General features: G+C 47.7%; 1 protein-coding gene across 2 annotated transcripts; it reads left to right on the top strand.

Annotated features, from left to right (window-relative positions):
• Window positions 1-222: 222 nt before the first annotated feature.
• Window positions 223-18561, top strand: LOC123144603 (GPI ethanolamine phosphate transferase 1). Of its 2 annotated transcripts, XM_044563808.1 has the most exons (18): window positions 223-544; window positions 686-877; window positions 3724-3879; window positions 4361-4654; window positions 5105-5322; window positions 5423-5497; window positions 5610-5676; window positions 5967-6289; window positions 6865-7098; window positions 7185-7372; window positions 7601-7736; window positions 7816-7924; window positions 12544-12646; window positions 12753-12939; window positions 13655-13753; window positions 13844-13902; window positions 17406-17511; window positions 18126-18561. In XM_044563808.1, the coding sequence occupies exons 1-18, from the start codon at window positions 334-336 to the stop codon at window positions 18288-18290; spliced, it is 2922 nt and encodes a 973-aa protein (XP_044419743.1). In that variant the 5' UTR covers window positions 223-333; the 3' UTR covers window positions 18291-18561. The 2 variants fall into 2 exon arrangements, with proteins under 2 accessions (XP_044419743.1, XP_044419744.1); XM_044563809.1 differs by lacking the exons at window positions 17406-17511; window positions 18126-18561 and adding an exon at window positions 16358-16979.
• Window positions 18562-21458: the final 2897 nt, after the last annotated feature.

The raw sequence follows: 21458 nt of genomic DNA on the forward strand, positions 1-21458 counted from the left end.
TAACGACCGTCAACCCCCTCTCCGTCTTCCTCTGCTGATGTGGCGCCGTTGAGCGGGCCCGAGATGTCAGAAATCCAGGTTCGTTGGCTCCAATCGACCATCATTGTTTATTGAGAGTTTTAGCAAGGAAAATGTGCGAGCAAGAAATGCGATGGCAATCTCCGAACAGGTGGTTTTTTGCAATTCGCTTCAAATATTGCGTTAAGTTGACATCAGCACACTCTGGTGCTCACCAGTCGTGTCAGTCCAACGCCTTCCCGCTTCTCGTCCCTTCTCAGTCCCAGATCCATCTGACCATCTCCCCTCGACGGCTCAGCCGGTCCCCGCCGTGCAATGGCCGGCCGCTCCCGCCCGCAGGCGCACTCGTCGTCCGCCTCCACGCGGCGGCGCGAGCGGTGGCTTGTCGTCCTCGGCATCGTGCTCCACGCCGTCTACATGCTGAGCATATTCGATATCTACTTCAAGTCCCCCATCGTCCACGGCATGGCCCCGGTGCCGCCCCGCCTCTCCGCGCCTCCAGCCAAGCGCCTCGTCCTCCTTGTTGGTTCGTCCCCCCCCCCCCCCCCCCCCCCCCCCCCCTCTCTTCTGATCCTGCTGCTCAGGCTTTCACTCTATTTGGGGGTTTTCGTCCGTGTTTTTTGTGGGTGTGATGCGGTGAGGGTTTTGAAAATTTTGGTGGCTGCAGCGGACGGGCTCAGGGCGGACAAGTTCTTCGAGCCGGACGAGCGGGGAAGGTATAGGGCACCATTCCTGCGTGGGGTGATTGAGGAGAAGGGCCGGTGGGGCGTCAGTCACGCGCGGCCACCCACCGAGTCCAGGCCAGGGCACGTCGCCATCATCGCCGGCTTCTACGAGGATCCCAGTGCTGTAACAAAAGGTGCGCTGTTTCACCTCTAGTTCCAGTGTATCTCTATTGGGCAGTAGTGTTCTTCATGTTCATAAGAGCTAGTGCAATGTTGGTTGTTGGTGCTTACTGCCAACTTGAATTCATACTGTTAGTTGTGGTTACTGCCAACCCCATAACATACTCGGTTCATACATTTTAATACTCCAAAGTTGTTACTTACTGTTAATAATCACACTTCAAAGATCTGGACGGTTCTGGCACAGCTTACAGAGGGGTGTGGGGGCAATGGATGCGAGGCGAGGACAATTCTGTCTCTGGCTTTGGGAAGGAGAGGGGTGGGTGGGTGGTAATGGAGGTGAGGTTGGAGAAAAGGAGTAGCCTGGAGCAGCGCTGGGGTGTACAACACGTCTACATTATTAGTTATTTTAGTTTTTATTAGGAGCTACGTGAGCAATTTCATTAGAACTCACTGTCTCAGTTACAGCGTTGGCATTAGTGTTCAGTGGTGGGTATTTGCAGATAAGAACAATGACAGGTTAAGTCATGGCAATACCTTTGGATTCGACAAGACTCACATGGACATGTTTTTACAACAAGTCATTCAACTTGCTGTAATATTCTTGTCTACTGGATTCAGTTTCTGTATTGCCTAATCTGGTAAGGGCCTCCTTGGCAGTTATGAGGACTTAGGAGTGATGTGTGCATCAGGTACGATTGTTTAATTTTTTTGTTACTACTGGAATGGTGCGGGCGGCACTTGTTCCCACAGTTAGGTGTGGGTATTGATGAAGATGTTAACCATCGAATCAAAGCCGGATGGATGAAGTGGCGCCAAGCTTCTGGTATTCTCTGTGACAAGAGAGTGCCACAAAAGCTAAAAGGCAAGTTCTACAGGACGGCGGTTCGACCCGCAATGTTGTATGGCGCTGAGTGTTGGCCGACTAAAAGGCGACATGTTCAACAGTTAGGTGTGGCGGAGATGCGTATGTTGAGATGGATGTGTGGCCACACGAGGAAGGATCGAGTCCGGAATGATGATATACGAGATAGAGTTGGGGTAGCACCAATTGAAGAGAAGCTTGTCCAACATCGTCTGAGATGGTTTGGGCATATTCAGCGCAGGCCTCCAGAAGCTCCAGTGCATAGCGGATGGCTAAAGCGTGCGGAGAATGTCAAGAGAGGGCGGGGTAGACTGAATTTGACATGGGAGGAGTCCGTTAAGAGAGACCTGAAGGATTGGAGTATCACCAAAGAGCTAGCTATGGACAGGGGTGCGTGGAAGCTTGCTATCCATGTGCCAGAGCCATGAGTTGGTTGCGAGATCTTATGGGTTTCACCTCTAGCCTTCCCCAACTTGTTTGGGACTAAAGGCTTTGTTGTTGTTGTTGTTGCACTTGTTCCCACAGTCCACTGACATACTGGCCACTATGCATGTACTGGACCACGTACCAGTGACCATGGTCCATCGGAGTATGATTCGTTGAAAGTATAGGATTTACAGCCTGCATTGATTATAATCAACAAGCACCAATTATAGTTCTATTCCCTGCTGTCGTGCGATAGTTTGTTTTGTGTTATTGGAAATTTGGGATATGGAGGTGAGGTTGGGGAAAAGGAGTAGCCTGGAGCAGTGCTGGGGTGTACAACGCGTCGTCGTCATTAGTTATTTTAGTTTTTAGGAGTTATGCGAGCAATTTGATTAGAACACACTGTCTCAGTTACAACTTTGGTGTTAGTGTTCAGTGGTGGGTGTTTGTGGATAAGAACAATGACAAGTTAAGTCATGAAAATACATTGGACTCGACAAGACTCACATGGACATGTTTTTACAACGTCATTCAGCTTGCTGTAATATTCTAGTCTACTGGATTCAGTTTCTGCATCGCTTAATCTGGTATAAGGGCTTCCTTGGCAGTTATCAGGACTTTGGAGTGATGTGTGCATCAGGTCGATTGTTTTTTTTGTTACTACTGGAATAGTGCGGGTGACACTTGTTCCCACAGTCCGCTGACATACTGGCCACTATGCATGTACTGGACCACGTACCAGTGACCATGTTCCATCGGAGTATGATTCATTGAACGTATAGGATTTACAGCCTGCATTGATTATAATTAACATACACCAATTATAGTTCTATTCCCTGCTGTCGTCCCATAGTTTGTTTTGTATTATTGGAAATTTGGGATATGGAGGTGAGGTTGGGGAAAAGGAGTAGCCTGGAGCAGCGCTGGGGTGTACAACGCGTCGTCATCATTAGTTATTTCAGTTTTTAGGAGTAATGCGAGCAATTTGATTAGAACACACTGTCTCAGTTACAACGTTGGCATTAGTGTTCAGTGGTGGGTGTTTGTGGATAAGAACAATGACAGGTTAAGTCATGGAAATACCCTGGACTCGACAAGACTCACATGGACATGTTTTTACAACAAGTCATTCAGCTTGCTGTAATATTCTAGTCTACTGGATTCAGTTTCTTCATTGCTTAATCTGGTAAGGGCTTCCTTGGCAGTTATCAGGACTTTGGAGTGATATGTATGAATCAGGTGCGATTGTTTACTATTGGAATACTGCGGGTGGTACTTATTCACACAGTCCACTGACATACTTGCCACTATGCATGTACTGGACCATGTCCCAGGGACCATGGTCCATCGAAGTATGATTGATTGTAATTGTAGGATTTACTGCCTGCACTTGATTGTAATTAACAAACACCAATTATAGTGCTATTCCCTGATGTCGTACGATAGTTTGTTTCGTGTTATTGGAAATTTGGGGTATGAAGGCACTTCAGAGATAAGTGTAGGAAGTGATGACTTGTTGCATGAAATTGCTTCCACGATGTTTACACATTTCACTTATTGTTAGTGCAGGATGGAAGGCCAATCCAGTTGAGTTTGATTCTGTATTCTATCAAAGTCGACACACTATCTCGTTTGGGAGTCCAGATATTGTTCCTATATTCTGTAGCAGCCTACCTCACAGTACCTGGGGTAGTTATCCACATGAATACGAAGACTTTGCAACAGGTCAGACTTATTGATACTGCATGCAACAAATTCGCAATGGGATCATCTGTATTTTACTGTTTTTTAATTTATATGACAATCAGAGAATCATCTTGTGCCTTTGTCACCATATATTGGTAACGCTGTGCTTACTTAATGCGCGCACATCGTACTGAATATTCCTGTACTCTAAAAGTTATGTTACAGTCTTTGAGTTGATAATTTGGATGTGAATAGGGTTCTAGATCTGCTTTCTGAGTTTAGGTCATAATTTTCAGAAATCTGGGAACTCGCAATTATCATTGTTGAACTTATAACCTTTTGTGGAATGAGTTAAAAAAAGTTAATACTGCAATTGCTATGTTTCTTGTATGAATAATCAAATGTTTTGATCCAATTGAAACTCTAAATATCACATAATCTAAGGCATCAATCCTCTACTTCTCTGATTTATTTTGTCTATGGAATCATTTATTTACTTGGTTAGAGACCTTGATTGCAGATGCATCATTTTTGGATCATTGGTCGTTTGACCAGTTTGAAGGTCTTCTCAACAGGTCTCTTGATGATGTTAAATTGAGGCAGTTACTCCTACAGGATAAGTTGGTTATATTTCTGCACTTGCTGGGTTGCGATTCTAATGGTCATGCACATCGTCCCTATTCAAGCATCTATCTGAACAATGTCAAGGTTGTTGATGAAATAGCTGAGAGAATGTACAATCTCATGGAAAGCTACTTCAATGACAACGGAACAGCTTATGTTTTTACTGCAGATCATGGAATGAGCGACAAAGGTACGATAAAGTATTACACACAATGTTTTCACCCATCAACTTCCCTCCCCTTTTTCGGGTTTTCCATATGCTTTTAGGGCTAGAGATCCCTATAAAGTTCTGGACCTACAGGGTTTGACAGCTCAGGGCATGGCATCTTAACACTCCACAGTGTACTGATTTTGGTCTAACCTTGCATGGCATTGCCTCAGGGTGTTGTGCATCACAATCACATGTATTGCTGACCTGTTGAGTAATAGCAGAGGCTTCTGCTTCTTGCTTCACTTTTTATTCTGTAGAGTAGGGTTGGTTGGTACTTGGTACATCATATTATGCATTTTAATGATGCCAATTTTGATTTTTCACTTATAGTTTGGAGAATAGGGTTGGTTTTGGTAGTACATGGCTCATCATATCTTATGATGCCAATGTTTTTATGATACTAATATAATTATGCATTTCTACTGATAGGAAGCCATGGAGACGGACACCCTTCAAATACTGATACTCCACTTGTAGCATGGGGGGCTGGAATCAGGAGCCCAAAATTCTTGGCCTATACGGACAAACCTGATGATGGCTTTCGGTTTGTTGATGATCACAGACACGATATGCCCACACCACAGAACTGGGCTCTTGAAGGCTTCGAAAGAGTTGATGTCAACCAGGCTGATATAGCTCCTCTAATGGTTGTTTACAATAGGATACCTTATTTTCCTTTCTTCCTCAGCATGTTCTACATTTGTAAACACAATATTGCATTTTCTCAGTCGTTCATAAATTTTGCAGGCGACACTTGTTGGTCTGCCATGCCCTTTGAATTCTGTGGGGAACTTACCTTCTCATTATCTGAAGTTAAGCAAGGTTAGGCAATAAGCACTACAGTACTATCCAAAAATTCTTCTGTGCTTGCAGCCTAGGCTTGCAAACTTCTCGTTGAATTCTATATCCCAATTATTTCTCTTTTATTTTACAGTCTGATGAAGTTGAAGCAGTTCTGGCCAACACAAAACAAATTCTTAACCAGTTTCTCCGAAAGTCAGGTACCCATTCAGAACAAGATCTGAAACATATTTGTATTTTTTTTTGCTTACTCCACTCTTCTAAGCTAGTAGACTGTTGCACTCAATTGCACATAAGACTTGGAATGATAATGATTGATGGGGACTATTTCATTATTTGTCCGCTGAAGTCAATGTTTTACAGCAGACCGTTGGAAACTGTTATCCCATCATGTCAATCACCTTTGTACTTTATGCAAATTTACCGCCTCCAAGCTGAATACATCGGATGATATTCTTACTCCATACATGTCTTTCCTTGACAATCTCAGAGCAGAAGCAATCCAGTTCACTCTATTTCAAGCCTTTTAAACCACTGGTGAACTATTCGTCTGTCCTCGATCGAATCGAAGATCTAATATCTGCAAGGGACTACAAAACTGCCATGAAGTATTCTGAAGAGCTCCGTAGTATGGCTCTTGCTGGTCTCCATTATTTCCAAACATACGACTGGTTCATGTTAATGACAACCATTACCCTTGGATACATTGGATGGATGGCAAACCTCATTATACATGTGCTACAGTCTTATACAACATTTCCTGCTAGTCTTCTAAAGAGGACTCAAGTTTATCCCATGAATACCTCCATGAAAGTAAGATTATCTAAGTACGATTTTATGTCTATAACATTGTGTGAACACATGCTTCTGTTGCTATATTGACTCCTGGATGCCGAAGGTGTCCTTGCGGTGATCTTGTAGTTCCTATGGGGTGGAGACAATGGAGTCAGTCCATGGAGTTTCCCTTCTCTAGTTTGCTCAGGGTGGATTGTCATCAATAATTTTTTTTATCTACTTCATATATGTTTTGTTTCTGTTTCTCTCAGATACTCTTATTTTCCCTAATGAAATTTAGCATTGCTGTAAAATTTACATAAGCGTCAGATAGAATTATGTTCAGAATATGTGGGTTTGGTACTTATTCATTCTTTTTCTCTCAGATACCCTTATTTTCCCTAATGAATCCAGCATTGCTGTAAAATTTACATAAGCGTCAGATAGAATTATGTTCAAAATATATGGGTCTGGTACTTATTCATTCTTGTGAACTGTTCAAAGTTACTTGAGAAATGATGAATATAATTATAATTTACTGGAATGTCTTTTCTGTTTGGTGACAGCTGATGTGGTCCTTTACACTATTTTCATCTTATCTCTCCTGGTTTCAGGTATACATAGGTGGATGCTTGTTCATGGGTTTATCATCCATTATACTACTTCTAGAGAAATCTCCACCTCTTTACCATGCTTATGTATTTATGACAATATTCCTTTGGACAAGAATTGTACAAAACTATGAATTCATGAAGTCAGCATGGAGAGAATTGTTTAATATGCCATTTAAGTACATTATGAATCTTCTGATCAGTTCGGTTGCTGCATTGCTCATATTGGAGTTTCTGGTGCGTACACCACCTGTTATTGACACCTCAAATGTTTAAGTTTTATAAGACTGAGATTTGACATGGGATTTGATACTTCTGTGCAGGTTATGAGCTTCTTTGATCGGAAGCTTTATACCTGGTGCTTTTTGGCCCTTGGGATACTAGCTTCAGTTTGTGGGGCCTTTTCTATTGAAGCTAGCCCTGCTGTTGCAATATACACATGGCTCGCATGCTGGTTCCTGTCTGTATTCACATTGATGCCAGCTGAAATTCCAGAGAACAACAACTTAGTGTATGCTTCTTTGCTCACAGTATTAATACAATGTTTCTTTCGTTTTTTTAATATTAGCTGACACAAGAGAGTTCAAAAGTTACATATACATAATATGCTATCAATGCTGTTCTCTGAAATTTATGACTTTGAGAGTCAAGGCATACATATCTAACTGTTACCACATTTTAATTTTTCTGTTTTGTGTTTACTTGCATTTATTATATTTGATGAATCTTACTCGTGCAGAATTTTTAGTGGGGCACTTATAATACTGATCGCAATGGCTTCGAGATGGGCGACCATCAATACCACTACCTTCTGGTTGTATCTTAATCGAGCAAACAAACAAGCCCCTAAATCCTCCAAGCTATTTTTCGTTCAGGTACAACAGGCAATTTGTTGTATTGATATTTATTTTGTGAAGGTTAAAGACAGTGTTGACAGCTGTCACTGTGCTCTAGGTTACTTTGATCTCAGTGTCTTCAATAATGGTGTGTTTGACTACATCTCATCGGTCCCAGCACAAAGAACTGCACCCGTTGCACCAGTTGATCAACTGGTGCGTAGCTGGTAAGCCATAAACACTGACCCTATAATCTTGCAGTCTTGCTGTTAAATATCTCCAGTATCTCACATTTCTTTCTCACTTCAGTTTTTCATGGCTATGGGAATGTTTGGATTGTGGTCAAAGTGTACCTCAGCAAAATTTTGGCCATGGCTCAAAAATTGGTCTTTGTTTGGATGGTTGCCAATCTTTTGGCATACCAATGCACTTTAAAAGAAAAAGTAGGAAAAGATTATAAAAATATTTTTCCACCGAACAACTCGAACTTTGTGTTAGAAAAAGCAGAAATAGCTCAGTTCGAGAGGGGAATCCACTTTGAATTTGATAAATGTATTGCTTGTGAAGTATCGCATATATGCGATAGATCTACCCAATGTGGATTGGAGATTTGAAAAAGGACATTAATGTTATATGGATGCAACATTAATTAAAACAGCCAGCAGAAGTCTAGTCTTACATTAATTAAAACTAAAAAAATTAAATAAAACTATTCTAGTTGTCGCCGTCGTCCTCCTCTTTGTTCAGGTTGACGAACACCGGCACCGCCCATGAAAACACCTGCTGCCACGCTAACAACGCCGCCTGCTCCGCCTGATTCTGATGCGCTGCATCCTGCCGCTGCTTGGCCTCCTGCAACGTGTGCTGCTCGGCCTCCTCCTCGGACGCGCCCAACCACATGGGCGTGCACGGCACCCACCTCGGCGAGTAGGGCACCATGGTCGCCAATGGCCCCAACGCGTTCTCTGTCTCCTTCGGCTGCTAATGCCGCTCTCGCACGGAGACATCGCCTGCGGCCGATAAGGCTAGTTGCTCTGCCAGGCCCTCCCATTCGGCGTGCTTGGTGAGCTGGGAGTCCTCGATGGCCTTTTCGTAGGCCTGATCGTTCTCGTTGAGCTAGGAGGCTTTGCCGGCCAGTGGCGGGGGACTGGGGGCACGCGCACTCGCACGAGTCGCGAAGTAGGAACAACGCCAGCGTTGTGCTCGTCGCGGGACCAAGTGTCCAAGAATGGCGAGTTAACGGCGAACGCCGAGTCGCAATGGAGGTCCACGCGTGTGCGGCCGGAGGCCGAAATGGCAGGCACCGGAACCCTCTCCGGGTTCAGGTGCCAGCCGTTTGGCAAGTGGACGTCAAGCCACGACACCGGGGTGGCCTCTTGCCAGTATCGCTCGCACTGCTCGATGCCGACGTACACACATTGTCGTGGGGCCGCAGACGACGTCAGGGGGAAGCTTGCCGCGCGGCGTCGGCTCTACCCCGAGGTGGAGCTGGCCTCTTGTTTGTGCTTCCCGGCCTTCCCGGGGATCCATATCCATAGTTGTGCCGGTGGGACGGTGGGCGGCGACTAGGGTTCGATGTTGGGCAAGAGGAAGAGAACTGGGCGCCCCCTGCACGCGTGGCATTAAAAAGGACGCGTGGGGAGGAGTTGGGTGGCTGACGTGCAGGCCTGCCAGCACACATGGAATTAACTAGGTCCAACGGGGGTCGGTTGGGTGGCCGACACGCGGGCCCGAGCTGGACACCGAGCGGACGCGCGCTGCGTCTGTCTCGTGTCCGCGTGGATGCAAATTCGGCCCAATTTGGGGCGGATTTGCGTACGCACAGACACGAGACAGACAGAAGATGTGTTTGCGTCTGCACGTTGGGCCGTGGTTTTTGCCCTCACAGACCCAACCAAACAAAATGGGTCGGCCGTTTGGAGTTACCCTTAATAGACCCTGGTGTTCTTATCTAAAATGTTGGAATAGATCTTGTGCTCTAGGAGTTTTGCATTGAACTCCTGCTGCCATATCGGCCTATTTTCGACTCTAGAGCTATCTAGCACATCCCGTCAAAGTGGTTCCGTTGACACTTGTGTTGTAAACTTCATAGCAGCAAGGTGGAGTTGCTCCTCCACAACCTTGTGCTGCTTCATCTATATTCTTGGTGGCTTTTCACTTGCACTCGCAGTTTACATCTGTAATAGGAATTTGATGTCATTCACTTTTGTGTACAAATCCTTTCACCTCGGCTTTGGGTCAGAGCGTTGATGCCTTGACGACTATCACCCCGTACAAAATTCTGTTTCATTGTTGTAATAGGAATACAGGATAATTGATAGTCCATCAGTTCGGATGATTATATCACAGAAATGTGAAGTTTCTCAGATAAACTTTATTTATAATCACCAAGAGCAACTCCAGCGCGCCAACCCAAATAGACGTGCGTTTTGTCTGCTTTTTGTCCGTTTGGGTCGGCCGCCTGCTAGGCGTCCGCCCAGTTTTTGGTTTGGGTCGGCAATGTGCCCAACGCGCTGACCCATATTTGCCCGTGCGGCCGGCTTGCCGTCGTGTTTCAACCAATATACACACATTTTGCATAGTTTCACAAGCAAACAAATATAGCATAGTTCCACAACCCGAATAAATATATCGTAGTTTACATGCCGAATAAAAATTAAATTGTCTCAAATACATTTAAAAAAGATACATCTTTTGATTGCCAACATGAGCCCACATATGCTCAACCAAATCATCTTGCAGCTGAATGTGAGTTACCCAATCACGCATTTGATTATGAAATTGGGTGAACTGTGCAAACGTTGCCACTCCTCCATGCTCAGGCACAACATCGTCACCCTAGAACTGAAACCCTTGATCGTAGATATGTTCCAGGCGCTCATCCTCTACTATCATATTGTGAATGATCACACAAGCAGTCATCACCTCCCACAATTTCTTGGTGCTCCAAGTTCTAGCAGGATACCGAAGGATGCCCCATCGAGATTGCAGAACACCAAATGCACGCTCGACATCCTTCCTAGCACTCTCTTGCTCTTGGGCAAATCTACTCCTCTTCTCTCCGACAGGGTTGGGGATTGTCTTCACAATAGTGGTCCACTGAGGATAGGTACCGTCAGCTAGGTAATATCCTTTGTTGTAGTTGTGGCCGTTGATGTTAACATTCACCGGCCGGCAGTTGCCTTCGGCAAGCCTTGCAAACACCGGCGAGCGTTGAAGCACGTTGATATCATTGTGCGATCCGGCCATGCCGAAGAAAGAGTGCCACATCCATAGATCTTGTGAGGCCACGGCCTCGAGTATGACAGTGCAAGCCTTGACATGGCCCCTATACTGCCCTTGCGAAGGCAGAAAGGCAGTTTTTCCACTCCCAGTGCATGCAGTCTATGCTGCCAAGCATCCCTGGGAAGCCCCTTCTGGCATTCATCACCAACAAGCGGGCTATATCTTCGGCTGTTGGCTCTCTCAAGTACTCAGGGCCAAACATTGCAATCACAGCCTTGCAGAACTTGTACATGGAGTCTAGGCACGTAGACTCGCTCATACGGACGTACTCATCAATGAGATCACCGGGTACTCCCAGTGCATTTCTAATAAGAGGAGAAGCCAATCTTTCCAAGGGCATCCACCTTGCAATCGAAATACTTATCGTATCTGACCACCCCTCCCGAATATGGTTGAAAACATGCCTAGCCATACGGAAACGGCACCGGAATTGGTGATGTTTGAAGAGCGGGTTGGGTGTCTCAAAGTAGTCCTTCCAAAGAAGGAAATGGCCGCTCTCTCGGTTGCGATTCAACGCCGGAGTGTGCCCCGGGATCGAGCCCCGGAACAACGGCCGCTGCCTACTAAGGTGGTCATGGACCAACACGACAGCCACCATCTCCTCATTGTCGATGAGGAATCGTTGGAGTCGCGGAGGAAATTGTGGAAAATGAACTCGTCGGCGGAGTCCATTTGTACCTTGGGGGCAAACTGTCGAACAGCCTGCGGGCGTCGTTGAAGAAGCTGGTCGGCAAAGAGACGCGCGCCTCCCCTGGACCAGGTAGCTGGCCTGGCCGCGTTAGACGAAGGAGCTGGCCGGGGGCGCGGGGGGCGACTTCGTGCTCGCGGCGATTCGGGGTGGGGGTGGGGGGGGGGGGGTGGAAAGCTGCGGTGGCCCGGCGGCGAGGCGGTGGTGACGGTGACGTGGGAGGTGGCGGTGTGCGGGGGAGGTGTGTGGGCGGCAGGGGCACCGGAACTGGGCGGCGGCGGCGACGGGGTGGGGCGGGTGAGGGCTTGCTGTCGATGGGGGTGGAAGTGAATGGCCAATGTGCCACCGACTTGCGGGCCAGGGGGGAGTAGGCGCGTGTCCTCGCCGACGCAAATGAGGCCCAAATTTGGGCCAGGAATGGGTCGCCAGGCACTCGAAAAGCGGACGCACGTCCGTTTGGGTCGGCGCGTTGGGCCGACTTTTCTGTCCGCGGCGACCCAAACGGACACGCGCGGACGAAATGGGTCGGCGCATTGGAGTTTCTCTTATATCAGTGTTCAGTTTTATGGGAAAAGATCACAGGACTGCACTGGAATATGTTGACAGAAACTGTACATCTAAAAGAAGGAAATACAAATTATCCGAGACACTGAGAAATAGCTGATCCCGGGTAAAGAAACTAACTTCAGTTTTACATTACCACACGGTTCAACAAAGCTTCTTCTATCTGAAATCGAGTTTGCTAAACTGCATAATGCATCATTTTGTTGTTGAAACCATATGGGCTATCTTTTGATTATTGTTATCCTGGTTTGCTCTTGCTGAACTTCTAAGACTTGGGTGTTGGATTTTTAACATATCATGTTTTGGCAGGTTTTGCGATGGCGCTACCGCTCTTTTCACCTTGTAGTGTTCTATCCCGTCTTACATCTATCTTCTTGGGTTTTGCTCCTCCGTTTCTGCTGCTTTCTATTGGGTATGCAGTTAACTTATGCTGAAGTATTCATAGATCAAAGATTTTGTTGATGTATCCATGGGATAACATGTACATGATGCGTTGTTTGAAAATTTTACCTCTGCAGCTATGAAGCGGTTTTCTATAGTGCTTTTGCGCTGGTACTCATGGGATGGATATTTCTTGAATCTGCCAACTTGTATTGCTCTGAAGGAAGCAATTCTTCATGCCACAGTAGCCTTGCGGATGGACCAGTTTATGGCTATGACGAAAGATGCTTACAACTGTCTGATTTACGAATCCCTCTGTTATTTGTAAGTCTATGATCTTTTTCCATTTTGTGTTCTGGACTGCAGTATGCTTTCTGAGTAATATGATTTCAATCCATAGCTGAGGTGCATAACAGCACTGAGGAAGATGTTCACCATTATACAAGGTTTCTGAGTAATAATACCTTATAAACATACTTTGTTCTCTCCTCTCTTAATGAGAAGGCGGCACTCCTGCCGGTTGCTTGAAAAAAATTAATTCTTATGAACACGGGTCATCCGCCAATATGAGGATGTATTAACTACAGTCAAAGCTGAATCCTTTAGTAGGGATAGCCAATGGAGCCTGTGAAATCAGTAGACATGCCAATAGGTAGGAAGAAAGTCTTGGTGGTATTGCAGTAGGACAAGGGAATTGATAGTATCATAGGCTTAAAATTTTAGGGTTCTGATGAGCGATATCAAGTGAGTTAAAGGGATTGTTGGGTTTCATTGAACTGAAATCAGTGCACTTAATTTTTTGTTAAGTCCCTTCAGGTTCCTTGTTTGCCTTATATATGTTCTGGTGCTTGTAAGTTGTCACATACTTGCCTCCACAAGCTTGACACCCATTGGCTGTGTGAAGGCATTTCTTGATTGATGCAGTATTTTCAGGCCACTCAACACTCACATCCACCTTTCCTACCTTACTAGCTCCAAAGTTCCAAGGCCTCTGCTACTAGTGCTTGTGTATCTTTTACAAATGCATTTTGCCTTGCAGATGATCTTATTCAATGTTGCTTTCTTTGGAACTGGTAATTTTGCAAGTATTGCAAGCTTTGAGATCTCATCTGTGTACAGATTCATCACAATATTTAGTGTAAGTGCTTGTGATGTACGTACTATTTTTCTTTTTAAGGTCGTCTTTAATTTCCAGTTACTGATCATTCCTCCTTTTTTTTCGTGGCAGCCATTTCTTATGACGGCACTCCTTATTTTCAAATTGTTCATTCCATATATGCTTGTCATGTAAGTTTTCTCTGCCTTTTTGATCATATGTGAGTTTTTTTGACGAAATGCAGCAGCGCTGCTTTCAATTATATTAAGAGGAATAAATAAAGTTACAGAACACGAAAAGCGAAGCACAAAAGAAAAGAAAAACCTGAGATGCTAGCCTTTACAACAGAGATTAATAGAGATGTTCAGGATGTCACACTGTACCCTGGCACCCCGGTGCCAGACCATACATTCAGTTTAGAGATCTTAGCAACAAGATGAGCAGCGATAGCTTTGTTATTGATGATCCTGCAGCTCCTTTCCTTACAGACCATCCACCTCGCAAGGATGGTTAGGGATCCCCACCGACGCTGTTTTCTAGCCGAGAGAGCAGCAGTGCGTTAGACCACCAGCCTACGATGTTAGTAGCAGAAGGTGCTCGAGACAGCTTCAGGTTGGGCATTGGGAGCAGCAACTTCCAAACGTCCGTAGTGAAGGAGCAGCAAACCAAGATATGCGAGATTGTTTATGGATGGATGTGGCACAATCTGCTTATAGGATTATGCGGCCAACCTCTTCACGGAGATGATCCTGCTTAGGTACCGCGTCCGGCTTTTCATCGAGGGCCTGCCCAATGAGGCCTTCTTGGTGGAGACGGCGCAACAGGCGATGTGCCACTTCCACACCATCGCTGTCTCCTCGCTGGAGCGTGAAGATCTCTCGTACTTCATTGTCTACGCTTGGATGGCCGACCCCAACTTGCTGCTGAAGAAGGTGATGTTTAGGGTCGGTAAATCGCTGCCGAGCAACAACCCCTCAAGTTGCTCGCACTGCCGGATGGCTTCTACGAGAACGTCAACGACAACCCATGGGATTTGTTGGACATCCCACACCCCGTGGCACTGCAGTGCCCGGTGCTGATCCATCTCGACTCCCTCGCCTACTTCCCGTGTCATGAGGGCATTCCAGCGGCGTCTGGTGATGCTGCTGGTGACGGTTATTGGGACACCTCCATCTGTTGCTACCCTTGTGCTCGAGGGCTTATCGATGCCCCCCCCCTCCCGAGCCTGCCCGCTCGGTCTTGGCAGGAGCTCTTCCTCGAATCGGCGCCGCAAGCCGGGTGCTCACCATGCTGGGCCGCCGTCCAGTCTGTTGCCGGCGCCTGCGCCTCTCCCTCCGCAAGTGCTCGGTCTGCAGGCGCCTGTTCCGTCTCTTCCAGTGGATGACCTAGCGACGCAGGACACACTCCCCTCTCTGTTGCCTCCCGTCCATGGTGGGCTGTCGGGCGATGGCAACGGCGGGCTAACGGTGCAGTTGGGCGCATGCTCACAGCCTCCCACGCTGTCTGACTGCTGTACCACAGCTGGTTGCACGGGCGGGCCGCTGGCCACTGCTGTCGCTCCTAAGCTCGCGTGCACTCTGGTGCAGCCCTCAGCATCCGTGAGCTCTGCCCTGCTCCCTCCCGTGAGCGCTTTCTCTTCTCGGCTGCACCGCGGCTGGAGCATTGCCGTTATGATGCTGATGTTTGGGCGATGGAAATGCGAGCCCCGGCTCCTCCCTCTTCAACGCCTACTGCGAGACGGTCAAGGGTGGAGGAGGGACTAGACCACCTGCCCTGTCGGGCCCATCCTTGGGTCCGCTCCGGTGCATGCTGCCCTTGTCATTGACTAGATGGAAGCGGGCTTGCAGCTTGTCCGCCTGGAGTTGCATGACCTTCTGCCCCAGCCTTCTGCCGAGCCGGTAGTTGGGCTGCTTCCAAGAGCCTTTGGGCCAGGAAAACGTTGAGAGTGCAACCGAGCCGCCCGCTCCTTACGACATGTGTCGATCGGCCGTCATTGGGCTCTTCTCTTAGCCCTCTTGTGCCCATGCAGGTTTCCCTGGCCTCCCAAGATGCGATTCAGCAGACTGCTGCTAGTGAGATATCTGGCAGCGTGTCTTCCGCCCACCAATTTGCCGGCGCCGATTTCGTCCCCCACCGCCACCCTGGCCAACGGTGACGGCGTCCCCCGTCCGCCGCCCTCGACCGGTTCATCGCTTACATCCCCGAGCCTGTGATCCTGGGCATCCTCGCAATCACACTGTTCAAGCCAATGGGCGCACCCATGAGACAGCGCGCTCAGGTGTCACCGTCTGGCCAAGTCTAGGTGTGGCAGCGATGCCATCTCGCAGGCGCAGAAGCTGATCTGCAAGAAGATGGGGCTGCCATTTGAGGAGAAGGAGCAGGACCCTGCTGCTCTGTTAGCAGCAGTATTGGCAGAACTTCAAGGACGGGCTGGCTCTGGTGGAGATTGATGCGCCCACGGCGCTGCTGCACGCGGTTGGTGGCCGCAGGATGCAGAAGACTGCTCGAGCGACTGTCGTGGTGCTATGTATCTGCATCTTACAGCCTCCTAGTCTTTGCCAGCTTAGTTTCCATGATTCAGTGCAATTTTTTGGTTTGGAATGTCCGGTGGGCTTAATTCACCCACCCGTAGAGCTGCTATTACAGGTGTTGTGCAACAGAAGAATGTGTCAGTTGTCTGTTTGCAAGAGTCCAAGATGAATATGCTTGATGCCCCAATTATCAATGATTTTGTGGTCCTGGTTTTGATCACTTCGCTTTCACCCCATCTGTTGGTGCTAGTGGAGGAGTGATCACTGCTTGGAAGGATGATATTCTTTCAGTTTGTGCGAGTCTTTGCTCTGCTCATTTTGTATCCATCAGCTGTTTGCAAATAAGTTCTGGTAAACAGTGGCAATTGTAAACATCTATGGCCCTCAATCTATCACAGACAAGCTTGCTTTTGTTGGCTGATCTGAAATCTCTGGCTAGTGCTACTCCCGGTCCAATTATTTTCACTGGTGACTTTAACCTTAAGTTAATGTTGATGTGCTGGACAAAGTTTCAGTCTAATAAGTTTGTAGTTGTATACGCTCTGTACAAAGTATGATTTAAGTGAAGGTTCCTGTTACAAAACAAGTTTCGCTGTGTGATACAAGGATGAAGCAAAAATCTGTATCCTAATCTACCTTCCCTTGTTTTTCTCTGGGAGGCAATTTTTGGAAAAATTAAGTGTAGAGCTTCAAGATAATTGATACACCATGAATGAATGAGTATATATCTCTTGGTCCTTAATGGGTAATGATAATTACTGAAACACCAGTTACTTTTTGTATCTGACAAAATAATAGACTATAGAGTTTTCATCTTCATTTTACATATGCAGTCGGGTTAAATGTGTAATGTTCAACTTAGTACACTTGGGTGGTTTTGGGAATAATTTCGGTTCCTGTTCAACATGTTCAGTCTGCCTCTAGCATATTTGAAGGGAAAAACATACATATGGGGCATCTTCCGTATGGAACCTTTCGTTTTGTGGAGTGCCTATTTAGCGTCTGCTGTCTAGCATATAATAGAAAACAGAACATGTTCAGTCTGCAGAAGACAGGGCTTTGGGCCTTCCATATGACACCTAGATGATTTAGTCATTTTTATTCAAGTTCAACTGGATGTTATTTGTCAGTAAGCTTATACAGTATGTTCTGACTTCCTGCAGATGTACATTTAGTGCCATAACCAAGATTGTACGGGTTCCACGTATTGGTTGTTATTTTCTTGTAATACTGTTTTCAGATGTGATGACAATTCATTTCTTTTTTCTGGTATGTGTGTTCTGCCCTTATGTACCTGAAATTTTCTTTCAGCACTTTCAGCACTTTTAGCTATTTTCTTTCATTGACCATGGTTAATTTATATACAATTTTTGTCATTTCTCATTCCCTTAACATTTGAATGGTGTTTGGTTTGTCATGTTAGAGCTCTGCCAGGTAAACGTCTTATATTACTTTACAGAGGGATAGTTTTGTGTCAAGTAATGGTCTTGTAACCGTTGCTTTTAGACTGAAGTTGTAGGTAGAGTTCATGGCCTCAAGGGTTATATGCCCTTTGATAATTTTATTTTAAACTGCACCGGAGTCCAAAATTCTTCTCTTCAGAAGTGCCGCTGAACCTAGATGTTCTTTGTTCAAACTTGTTGATGAAATGCTAAATACATGTTGATTTTCCTATGCTGATAACTATGTTCAAGGCACATTTCCCATGCAGGAGAGTCACATGGAATACATAATGCATGGTTCAGTTCCCACATAATTTAGAATATTTTTTGTGTTTCAAATAGAGACTAGGTTTTTGTCTACATAATTATCTCTGTTCAAATGGCAATTCCTACTTCCGCAGTAAATAATATGGTGAATATTCTTGTTCATTTCGACCACAGGTCCAAAACACAGGGAGCTGGATGGAGATTGGCAACAGCATTAGTCATTTCGGAATTGTGAGTGCGCAAGTAGTCTTCGTGTTGCTGCTTTTTGCACTCACAAATATATACACAAAAGATATCGAAGTCTCGTCTTGGCAATTAACCTCGCGAAAATATATGTGAATTGATCTGACTTTATATAGATTTTGCAGAATGTGTCCATTTTTGTAGAACTAACTTATGGGCTGTGTTTTTATATGTGGCCCAAGTTTTAGGATTAAGCTCTTGTAGTTTATATATGTTCATTGTATTGGGTGGATTAACTTGTTTACCCTTGTCGTTTCTTAGAGACAGAAGTGCCTGCTTAAAGACATAATCTGGCCACGACATCATGAATTTGTTAATGCAAATGGTCGCATTATGACTTTATGAGTTAGAGGTTGTTAGGGCATCACCACGGATCATCAAGCTTCCACTCGCAAATGTCCGTGGGCACGTTTGAACGTGTCAGCGGACATGTCTGCCCTCCGTTCTTTCTGTTTACACTCCGAATATTTGAAATAATCAAAGATAAGTACCATGGTGCATCAAGAACACAAAGATAAATATTTCAGTGCAACAATAATTCAAATAAAAATATTACTCCTTTCGTAAAGAAATATAAGAGCGTTCTAAACACTTATATTTCTTTATAGAGGGAGTACATTCAAACTTAAACTTATGAAATAAAATAGTTTAAATTTGAATTCAGCTTATTGAGACACATGTTCTAATTGTCCTTGCCGACTGATCCATGGGGCATATCAGAAGTGCACCCTTTGCACTGTCCCAAATACTAACCACGGCTATCTCACAGGGCGTGCCCATGCCCACCTATTAGTTTTTTTTTGAGAATTGCCCACCTATTAGCTTGTTGAGGATCACCCACTCGAACAACAACCAAAGGGCTCTAGAACATTCCCGGGGTGTAAGAGCATCTCGAGCCACGTCTCCAATAGGCCCCCCAAGGCTCTTTTTAATCGCCGGCGTTAAAAAAGGCCCAATCATGTCCTCAGAAGCCCAGTTTTCATTGGTTAGGGCCGAATTTGGCGCTGGTGGACCCAGATCGAACCCGGCGCGCTGGGGTCGCCCGGGGGTGCCGAGGAAAACAGTTTTGGTGCGAAAGCCTGGCGGGCCCGCCAAGTCATCGAGCAGGCGCGCTTGTAGTCCTCATCGCCTCGGTTTCCCGTGGGGAATCAATGTCAAGGCTGCCGCCGGCCAGCCTTTCATTAATTCCTCACGGGGGGTGCAGTGAAGGCGCGCCGCCATGCGTCCACAAGGTTGCCGCCCACTCGCCTCTCACACACCGCTATAAGTACCACTCTTCCTCGCCGCTGGCCGCACACTCCCTCGCCGCAGCCCCTCTCTCGCTGCCGACGCCCCATCTCTCTCGCCGCCGACGCCCCATCTCTCTCCCCGTCTGCAGCCACCGCCGATGGCCCACCGATTCCCCGGCAACGGAGCGACGACCAACCGCTTTGGCCGCCACCACCTTCACGAGTGGGAGGTGTACCTCCTCCACAAGGCGAACTACCCGGCGCCGCCTGACATGCGCGTGCCAGGCTCGTGGAGGCTCAACGCCGGAGGCGTCCCCGTCCCCCCGCCACCGACCGAGCCGATCGCCATGTCGCCGAGATCGCGCGCGTTCGGGCGTCCCTTCCGGAGTAGGTGCGGGGCCTACTGGAGTACGCCGCCGACAACCACGCTTGGTGGACGGAATACTTTCGGCGCCGCCACGAGGAGCAGCTCGCCTCCACCAACAACGCGCCGGTGAGGGGCCGTTACAACACCGACGGGCATCGCCTGTGGTGGGGCGTCCCTGAGCGCACCCTCCACGCCGTCCTCGAGCACCTCGAGGGCGACAACGAGCCGCCGTTCGAGTACCCGGCGGCCCCGGCCTCGGTTCCCCGCCGGAGCGGCAGTTCTTGGCTGCCGAGGCGCATGGCGGGCGGCTCCTCCTCCTCCCGCTCCTCCGGGTCGCCGGCACTTGCCCCACTCGCCCCGGTCAAGGCCGAGCCCGTGGAGACCCCACTCGGGCGGCGCACCCACGGCGGCCCCTCTCCTCCCTCCTCCCGCCTTGTCAAGCCAAACCCTGAACCGGGGCTCGTCGTCGTGAAGCCCGAGCAGGGGCTCGTCGCCGTCAAGATGGAACACAATGACATGGCCGCCAACGAGGAGGCCGCCCTCAAATGGGCGCGGGACGACTACATCCAGCTAGAGCTGGAGCGCCAGCGCGCGCCCTCGAAGAGGTCACTGCTTGGCGCTGCGGCCGCGACGAGGGCGGCGTCATAGTCCTCGAGGACAACGACGATGAGGCACCGCCGCCCACCAACCCCGTCCGCCAAGGCGACCCAGGGCAGGGCTGCAGCAAGGACGGGGGCGTGCAGGGTGACGACGACGGCGGCGACGGGGGCGACAACACGGCCTTCTACAAGCTCTTCAGCTTGTAGATGGCTCGGGACGGCGGCAGGCGGCGACGTAGTTTAGGTTTTCTAAATTATGTACAAATATGAATGAATTTCGTTCAAATTCTTTAAATTTAGCCGAACTTTTTCAAAAGAGGGCGTCTGGGGGCCAACTTAGGGCGGCGAGTGGGAACCCGACCGCCCCCACAGCGAAAATAACGCCGGCTTGCCCCCAGGAGGCACTATTTTCATCCCTGAGGCGCAGAACGAGTGGAGATGCTCTAAGATGCCTAGTCCACGGAGGGTCTTCGGCCTATAAATATTGGCTCCCAATTAATCTTGCACATGCCGCAGAATATCTAGGCCCTGTTCGGCAACCCACCCACTCCCGGAATCCACAGAGCAAGGAAACTGCAGCTCCGCCCGTTCCAGGAGCGGAGTTGTGGAGCGGCGCGATTCCGAACAGGGCACTAGTCACACCCTACCCAAAGGAGCGACCAAAACTGCTCAAGCTGTCCATGATGACTCCCACCGGCAGCAGTAGGGAGGTGAGTTGGTAGATCGCTTGATATGGGAGCGCCAACTTGACCGAAGTCGCCTGTTTGCACCGTGATGTGCGTACCCTGTGCTAGAGGACGAGCTTGGTGGCCATATGTTGTCTTCCAAAGGTTGGAAATGCAATGGCCTCAGCCGGCCCCACTGAACAAAGGCAACCCCGGCCATCCAATATTCTTAAGAAAATTATCTCAATTCTCTCAGCCAAGCGTCTACCTCAGTATCCCCACTAAACCATGCATGTAAGTCTTCTCTCCCACCAAGGGCCCGTTCGGAAGTTCGATGGCTTCCTGCGCAGCCAGTTTCCCGAGGGAGCCAGCGCTAGCCAGCTTCCCACGGGAGCCAGGAGCGT

This window comes from Triticum aestivum, chromosome 6D (genome assembly GCF_018294505.1).
Source record: "Triticum aestivum cultivar Chinese Spring chromosome 6D, IWGSC CS RefSeq v2.1, whole genome shotgun sequence".
Classification (NCBI taxonomy): Eukaryota; Viridiplantae; Streptophyta; class Magnoliopsida; order Poales; family Poaceae; genus Triticum; species Triticum aestivum.